The sequence below is a fragment of the Rhamphochromis longiceps genome, linkage group LG12, assembly GCF_057381845.1.
Source record: "Rhamphochromis longiceps isolate RC_006_pf linkage group LG12, R_longiceps_female_GT1.1, whole genome shotgun sequence".
NCBI lineage: Eukaryota > Metazoa > Chordata > Actinopteri > Cichliformes > Cichlidae > Rhamphochromis > Rhamphochromis longiceps.
Genome location: NC_140568.1, coordinates 29,789,807 through 29,798,161, shown reverse-complemented (window position 1 = coordinate 29,798,161; position 8,355 = coordinate 29,789,807). Strand labels below are relative to the sequence as shown.

The 8,355-nt window shown below is 37.7% G+C and overlaps 2 protein-coding genes and 1 long non-coding RNA gene across 7 annotated transcripts; 1 reads left to right on the top strand and 2 right to left on the bottom strand.

Moving 5' to 3' along the window:
• Nucleotides 1–430: 430 nt before the first annotated feature.
• Nucleotides 431–3,252, bottom strand: LOC146657554 (uncharacterized). The gene is made up of 5 exons (XM_085425722.1): nucleotides 3,088–3,252; nucleotides 2,594–2,800; nucleotides 2,192–2,360; nucleotides 1,951–2,030; nucleotides 431–1,472 (listed from the first exon to the last, which is right to left on the bottom strand). Exons 2-5 carry the CDS (start codon nucleotides 2,690–2,692, stop codon nucleotides 1,176–1,178), a joined length of 645 nt encoding a protein of 214 aa, XP_085281848.1. The 5' UTR covers nucleotides 2,693–2,800; nucleotides 3,088–3,252; the 3' UTR covers nucleotides 431–1,175.
• A 715-nt stretch (nucleotides 3,253–3,967) lies between these two features.
• On the bottom strand, nucleotides 3,968–5,264 carry LOC146657553 (uncharacterized). The gene is made up of 2 exons (XR_014914073.1): nucleotides 4,163–5,264; nucleotides 3,968–4,075 (listed from the first exon to the last, which is right to left on the bottom strand). It is a non-coding gene; the product is annotated as an uncharacterized LOC146657553 (long non-coding RNA).
• A 191-nt stretch (nucleotides 5,265–5,455) lies between these two features.
• On the top strand, nucleotides 5,456–7,517 carry LOC146657552 (uncharacterized). Of its 5 annotated transcripts, none has more exons than XM_085425717.1 (5): nucleotides 5,456–5,962; nucleotides 6,624–6,714; nucleotides 6,792–6,926; nucleotides 7,083–7,160; nucleotides 7,359–7,514. In XM_085425717.1, exons 2-5 carry the CDS (start codon nucleotides 6,633–6,635, stop codon nucleotides 7,433–7,435), a joined length of 372 nt encoding a protein of 123 aa, XP_085281843.1. In that variant the 5' UTR covers nucleotides 5,456–5,962; nucleotides 6,624–6,632; the 3' UTR covers nucleotides 7,436–7,514. The 5 variants fall into 5 exon arrangements, with proteins under 5 accessions (XP_085281843.1, XP_085281844.1, XP_085281847.1 ...); XM_085425718.1 differs by having other exon boundaries at nucleotides 5,456–6,001; XM_085425721.1 differs by having other exon boundaries at nucleotides 5,458–5,969; nucleotides 7,342–7,517.
• The last annotated feature ends 838 nt before the right edge of the window (nucleotides 7,518–8,355 follow it).

Below are 8,355 nucleotides of genomic sequence, written 5' to 3'. Positions count from 1 at the left end.
AATCATATGAGCGGAAAGGTTGTCGCATGAAATGGTAGCAAGAGCAGCATGAACTGTGTGCTCTACTTCATCGACACAGATAGTGAAACCCTCTGTGGACAGCATCTTCAAGTCAGTTATCAAGGGCTGAAGTATAGTTTCAAGCCCACACTCTTTTAAATGTGAATGGCGAACCAGTAAGGCTAAATGAATGTGACTCAACTTTGAGCGATGTTTTCCACTTATGTTTCCTATAGTATAATAAAATGCACAGATTTTGTATTTATTTCGTTTTGCACCAAGTGCGTTCACAATTTCAAATTCATCTTCATAAAAATGAAGTCTTAGAGCTTGAGGATGGTCTTTGAAAAATGAGTGGTCTTTAAAATACATGCCATCTTTGTAATCAGTCAAAACATCATCATCTTGATTTCTGTGGTTATCCAGAACAATTTGTTTCCACACATCCTCCACCTGACAGTATTTGTTTAATACCTGTGGGATTGGAACATACGAATAACTACCAATTTTCACACCAGAATGGTCTCTTACTGTGTAACTGATAGGTTCTGTCATGTTCATTTTTGATTTGCAGTGTTCTTTTATCATAAATGGTGAACGAATTGAATCACATGCTTTCTGGAAAAAATCTGAAGTAGACAAAACCTGCTCAAGTTCTGGACAATCACTGAGGCGGAAACCATGTTTATCCAAATGATAACGAATAAACGAGTCGTAGTTTTCTTTAAAAAAACACAAAAGAAAACTAAGATCATCAACGATGTCTTGCTGAACAGAGTGTGGAAGGTTATTTTTTTCAGTACATTTGAGAATAAAGCTAAATAAATGATCTCCTAAATTATCAAGCAAACTGTCCATACTAGGTGGTGTGGGCCGCTGAACTGTGTGCGTCTCGTCTGAACTGTGTGTGTGTGGGTCTTCAACCTCTTTGTGTGCATGGTTTTCAAATCCATCTTCAACTACCTCAAGGCTATTCAAAACAGAGGGTTTGTGTTTGCGATACACATGGCGTCGAAAAGAGTGATACTTGGAAAAAGCTGCCTGGCAGTCATTTATTCCACAAGTGATGCTGAAATGAGGCTCATGTGCGTGTACTAACCCAACATGTGTAATCAACTTCCTCAGAGTAAATGCCCTTTTTGAACATTTTGAACATTTGTGGAGTGGGGGCATATTTAATAGAGTTGGTTAAGTACCCTGGTGACACTTACTGGCAGGGGTTTGTCTCCCTGGTTTCCTATGTTGACAATGCAGTTCTGAAGAAAGACAAGTGTTTTCTTGAAGTATGCAGGGTAGGTCATGTTGAACACGAAGAAGGTGGAGAATGCTGAGATGTAGGCCTCATCCAGCGAGCGGCACGAGCAAACATCCACTCCTTCAACTGTCACAACACAGCGACACTGTCTTGAGAGGGCAGTTGTCCAACTCTTATCCTTCATTCGAATGGTTGGGTATGGACTCGTGGGAGTATTCTGCAGAAGAGGAAGAAAAACATTAGTATACAGTATGTTTAAGCAATATGTGCCAAGTGGATTTTCAACAGATTCCTCAAATTACCTTCTTTTTTTTGCTGCAAAACAAAACTGTCTATTCTGATAACCTGTAAACATGGCCCCTACTCCAAACAAAAAGCTTCTTGACCAATGACTGTTGTGGTAGTGTTTGATAAGCTGCTAAAGTTTGACATAATATTCAAGGGCAAAAGCAATCACCCCTGACAGTGACAGTACCTGTGAAGAAGAATTTCCCTAAGGGGACAATAAAGGTCTATCTATCTATATAAACACCAGACAAAACCCAAGATCACAGCAGCACTGTAAATTAACAGCAGTGTTTTCCCTACATTAGCTTAGCTGTGATGCTGAACCGCAGCTGAATTCAGCTCCATGCCAACAAAACACCGAGAATGAAACTTGTGGCCAAAGGCTATGCATTGCATCATGCATTTACCTCTCCAAGGATGATGAAATCTTCTATCTTCTCCTTGAAGATGGATGGCAAGAGGAGAAGTGCCCCCTTGAAGTCAATTCCTAGGTCATACAGATGCAAATTCACTTCATTAGATTTTGATAGCATGCAAATTCCCATTAACATGCTCTTGACATAGCACTATCGTACATCAATTATCTTTGGAAGAGAGAGCAAATGAATTGTCACAAAATTTACTATTTGTATGAGGTCAAATTAGCACCTGTAATGTCTTCAGCAAGTGCATTCTCTCTTGCCTCCATGTAGACCTTCTTCAGTGGCAAATCCTTGGTCATTTGAAGAATATTCTGAAGAACAGCAGTGAAGTTTTCGCTAAAGCGGCGACAGATGTTGTCTTGGCAGGGATGCATTAAATCAACCTCATCACACAACTGGAAATGAAAAGAGCAGAATAGACAAAAGAATGACATTTTACATTGAGGATTTAAACTTTTGACATGTTTAAAGACACAGACTGGAGATAAATGTAAAGTGCTTTAACCCTTGAACAAAAATTCTAAAGATAATGAACAGATTGAATAATCAGTTAGTACAGAAAATAATAATCAGATTTAGAGACAAAAAAATCATTAGCTGTTTCCCCAATCATCTTAACAATTCTTACCCCTGCAGATGTCCCCAGGAATGGATATCTCTTTAATAGGTCCACAGTACACATTCCTTCAGCTACCTCTCGACGTCTCCATGCAAAGGTTTTTGTCATGCGGTCTTTCACCAGTGCTGTGTCAGGATGTAGCTTCTTGTGCTGATCATTTAGCACCTTGATATGAGCATCAACGGAGGCTGCATCTTCCCCCACAAAGCACGAATCCTTTATCAAAGCAGATATCAGTATTATCATAAGTAAAATCTGATAAGTTAATGTTACTCGAAATGCGGTAATTTGTACACCAAATGCTTTGAAAAAAATGCAAAAATGTTGAATAGGAATTGCAAGTTGAGCTGACTTTTGTTAAATCAACTGTGAAGTTCCTTTTTCTATGTTAATGTTATCTGTTAACATGTCTCTTTCAATTAATGTTAACTTTTAGCTTTACAGTGATAATAAGACTACATATGTTACCTTAGCTCTTAGAGGCTGAGGGTGTGAGGACTTACGAGAGAGGGCTTCAGTCTCTTCAGACAGGAGCTGCTGGATTCCTCTGTGGTCCGATGTTTCTGCGTGCGTCCAAACTTTTCTTTAACCCGGTTCACTTCTTCATTGCTGATTAGGGGAGCCCGTTCTGCTTTGAACTTTCTCTTGAGTTGGCTGTGCCAGGTGTCCTAGTTGTTTCAAATGTATATAAGTAGTTAATTATGCTTACTTTATATTAATATAATCTATAAAAGAAACAAAAAAGGAGAGGTACTCACATAACCATTTCCGTGTACATCTCTTTTAATAAAGGATACTTCACAATCAGGGCTTTGATGACCTGGATGTAGTCTGAGTGGGTTGGGTACCTGTTTCAAACATAAGAAAAACAACCCACAGTACACTGATTACTCTTATCCTTTCCTGGGGGCTTTTCTGTTCTTCAATTCTTCTAATCATATTGTTATTACCGTAAATAGTATGTTATAGACCAATGTCAAATCAATGTAGCTAAAGTTGATTTTAATTTTTTAAAAATGGGCATGGACAAACAGCCACACCTCTCCCAAACTTCATTAATTAATTGACTGCAGTCCTGAATTATTAATTTACTCTTGAGCAAATTCGAAAATGAACACTTTGGATATCATAGTCCAGACAAGGTCTGGAGACACAGGATGTATGGTTTTACCACTATTGCCAGTTCAATTGAACCGTGTGTCACGCCAGACTCGAACGCTGGTCTCCAAATTGGGAGGGAGATGGGCTAAGCATTTGTTCTCTGCCTTTCGTACAACAGCAATATTAATATTAAAAAATTAATGTAATTATTCAGAACAGAACCCTTACATTGTGTACTGTGACAGCATTTCATAAAGAGTCCCAATTATTTTGTTTCGGTACTTCTGTTCTTTCTGGACTGGTTCTTTGAGATCCAAGCGACTCTGGACATCTTATGGGAATTTTGGAATGGAAATAACTGCAGGCAGTCTACGGCAAGAAGGTATAGAACTGCAATACAGTAGGGAAACAGCATTAACTAGCCATTTTGCAAGCACTTAAATGCATATGCAAATTTAGACATTTATCACAACCTACCTCTGGTTTGCTTGGGACACTGGACCTTCAACTGTACCTTCAAATGGGTCGACCGGTTGTAAAGTGATGATGACTTCCTTGTAGCGGTTTGTGAAGTCTCTGAACTTCAGCTGCTTTTTGAAAGACTTGTCAAAAAGATATGCAACCATGGTCTCCGTGAGTCCACAGTCTACCGTCTCTCCATCTACATCGTTATCTGAAATATAAAGTACAGTATGAAATAAAAATAAAACCATTTTCAAATTTAGTTTTAAAGTGACATTATGGTCAATACATAATAATAATAATAATAATGGATTGGATTTATATAGCGCTTTTCTAGGCACCCAAAGCGCTTTACAATGCCACTATTCATTCACTCTCACATTCACACACTGGTGGAGGCAGCTACAGTTGTAGCCACAGCTGCCCTGGGGCAGACTGACAAAAGCGAGGCTGCCATATCGCGCCATCGGCCCCTCTGGCCAACACCAGTAGGCAAGTAGGGTAAAGTGTCTTGCCCAAGGACACAACGACCAGGACAGAGAGCCCGGGGATCGAACCGGCGACCTTCCGGTTACAGATGCGATTCCCAACCCCCTGAGCCACGATATTATAATAATAATAATAAGCTATCATTGTGAATCTGTCTATATTCCCCAAAAGGAAGTTACAATTAATTCTCTTGATTAATTGTTAATATAAATTAACTGGTAATATAAAAATGTAAGTAAGTGTAAATGTCCTTGCGCATAGCTTACAGCTCTCATATTCGAAAATCCCACTAAGTAGGTGGAATGGTACAAATGTGTACCTTCCATTGTTTAAAATCCCTTTGAGCGGGAAACAAGTTAGATGCCATAAATTTTGCTTAGAAAACGATTTTGTTAATAGCTATATTTACATACTAGCATGTTTTGAGAAATTATTGATTTTTTTACATTGTTGTACAGGGTTCGTCACTATTTATTGATAAAACACTCGAATACGGCGGGCAGACAGACGTTGAACATTCCACCAACAGTCTAAATAGTCCACATTTGTACCTTTCTTTGTTTAAAACTTAGCTAACGGCTAGCTTTCGCCCATGCTAAATCTAGCTCTTCGGACTTTTGCTAACTCTATTGTAAAATTACACGTTGTAATTTTTATAAAAACACAAAATCACACCCGACTTACCTCTAAATCTTTGCGCCTCGTCGTCTGACACATCAATGCCTTCTTCCATCAACTTTTTAAGGAGCTCCTCCGTGGATAACCCCCTGAGAGTCATTTTCAGCGCGGAGGCGGAGCACTCATCGCTGCTGCCTTTTCGGCCTCTGGGATTAATGCGCGTTGCGAACTTGACACATGAAAATACAACATTGTGGTATTAATGCGCAGCTGTTTAGAAACCGTTATGCTGTCTTGGCGAACTATATTTGTAACTTACAAAATGTAGTCACCGTAACATAAAAATCTGCTTGACATTTTAACTTCCAAAGAGCCTCGGTTTAACTTGATGTTGCAAATTCCATAACCTGACAATTAATGAACAATTCTAGGATGTAGTAAAAGCAAAAAAGTAAATGGCCAAACATACACAGCAAATCACTGGAGTTAAATATTCTGGAGTTAGGCATAAAAGTGCGCAAGAGTTACATTCCGGGAGTTTATTTTTCACCTTATACTACAGTCAGTGTTGGGGAATACTCTAAAGCGGTGTAATATTTAGGTGTTCATTCACTGGGTGCTAAGGAGTCTAATTCAACACATTGCTGGTGTTGTTTGTCTGTCGACCGTTACAGCGCCTATCTGTGTTTCTTTCTTGGACTCCGACATGTAGGAGGTAAAAATACTTTATTTACTTTGGAATTTTCTGTGAGTGTAGTGATGTTATTTATATATATATATTCAGTTACATGGATGCACAAGTAAAATATAAAGTTAACTAACTAGCACTACATGTGTTTTCTGTATGTTATGCTGATTTGGAGATAGCAGCTAGGCTAATGCTAGTCAAAAGTTAGCTAACTTACTTATCTTACTGTATTTTAAGATACACATTTCACGTTGTCAATGAAAACGTTTATTTCTATTTCTTAATTTTAACACCAACGTTTAATTTAACGTTAGCTAACTACAGTAATATTCTGTTTAGACTCATGGTAATGGCCGTATTTAACCAAAGAGAGGTGCAGCCTGCACTGATGAGATGTTGAGGTACCATTAACATCAGTTAGTTAGTCCTGCTGCACACTGAGACATGCACACAACCCTGTCTCCAGAACTGTAAAGACAAGGACACAGCAAACATGCAGTCACATTGTCTGCTAAACCAGCCTAGCTAAATAGATTTTAAGCAATATTTAGTGTGGACAGGCTAACTCAATGTAAGACAGTGTTCGTTGATTAAGTTATACACAGTTTACATAGAGTTACCATAAACAACCTCTTCTTCTTGTGTTGTGTTTCATAGTAGTAAAGGTATTTTTTTCCATAGGTGGCCAAGATGTTGATAAAAGTAAAACACAGAGAGACAAAGAAATATGCAAAATTGGAAGAAGTCAGCTTCACAGATTTTGTGAGAGCAGGTAAGTTATGGTTTGTACTAAGTCATTAAAGAAGAAATGATAATGTTGTTATTAACTAAGTGATGATTTTACTTCAGTGCAGCAGAAGTTTCTCATACCAGAAAATGCAGCACTGAAAGTCACGGATGAGCAGGGTATAGAGGTGGATGAGGATATCTTTCCTGAACTTGCAGCAGTCAAAGAGGTGTGTTTTGTCATCTATACAGCTGAAGGTAAGTAAATATATGCTCTGATAGATTTTGAAGGATTTGATTTGTACAGTTACTCTTAAATAAACATTTTTAATTTGTCTAATATCCTGTGGTAACAATCACAAAATGCTGTTTTCATGGCTCAACAGTAAGTTGGATTTATCACATGCATTTCAGACATCCTGGAAACACAATCATCCAAGAAGCTGCGTGACTGCTCAGACCTAACACACTATGTGACACTCACACCTTGTGGTATGTAAATTGTATATTACCATAATAAAATACAAAATAACCATCTGTTCTCCTGGGAGAAAGTATAATTTAATCAAACCGTGCAATTTACTGGCCCTGTGTGCATAAATGGTATCTTTGTTGTGTTGTGTTTTTGATTGTATATACCTTGTATTCTAATATTTTTATTTGTCACCCTCAAATTTGACTGTCCTGAAGCAACATGTGGAAGAGCCCTCCTCTCCAAGTCTAACAGATACATTGTCTGTCTCAACCACCAGCAGTCAGAGCAGTGACACAAGTGATGCCGGACTTCAAATGGTTCAGCCTCTATTGGACAGCATACATGAAAGAAATGTAGATACAGTACTTAATTGACTTATACTTGACTCTTTAGTTGCCATTACTTGAAAAAGCTTAAACACGAAGATAAAACAGATTAGAGAAAAATAATTTAATATAGTATTTCATGTAGTTTGCTCTGCAACTGTAGTGTGTAATAAGACTTGCTCTCTCTCTCTCGCTCTCTCTCTGTTTTTGTTATGCATGTTAACCATGAAACGTGTTTCCATGATCAGTGTCCTGCTTTTCAGGTAAATGAAACCATTTTTAAGAAGATACTGGTCCTAGAAAGGGAGAAAGTAAGACATTTCAAATGTTTTGATGCCCAAATGTCATATGGGTGTGATTCAAAATTTTATGTTCTGTGAGAGAGTTGCATTACTTAATTTGTTGGCTTGATGGAGACTTTACAGAGTCTTCCTCACGTTAACACTGCATTACAAGAAGTGCTTATTCTGTAGTCATTTTTTTCCTTTAATTCTGTTTTTTTTTTTTCGCCCAATGTTAGGCCTTTCTGACCTCAACTGTTTAGCTGCCAATAATGGTGGATATTATGCTATTACAGTACTGTTACACAGAATGTATGTTAATCCATGCAGCATTCATATTTGAATATGTTATTTTTGATAAATAAAATCCATACATTCATAATAATCACTATTGTGTTTTTGTAGTAATTTGCACCAAAAACCTAAAACTTTTTTCAATTGATGAGTAACACTACAAAAGAGTTAATATCAAACTTAACTCTAGTTATGAGTTAAATTTTACTCTATATGGTAGTAGAAATTTCACTCCGTGAGAGTTTAGTTTTAACTCCTATAAAGAGTTGAAAAATCAACTCCCGGAAAAGAGTTACTCTAACTCTGCACTA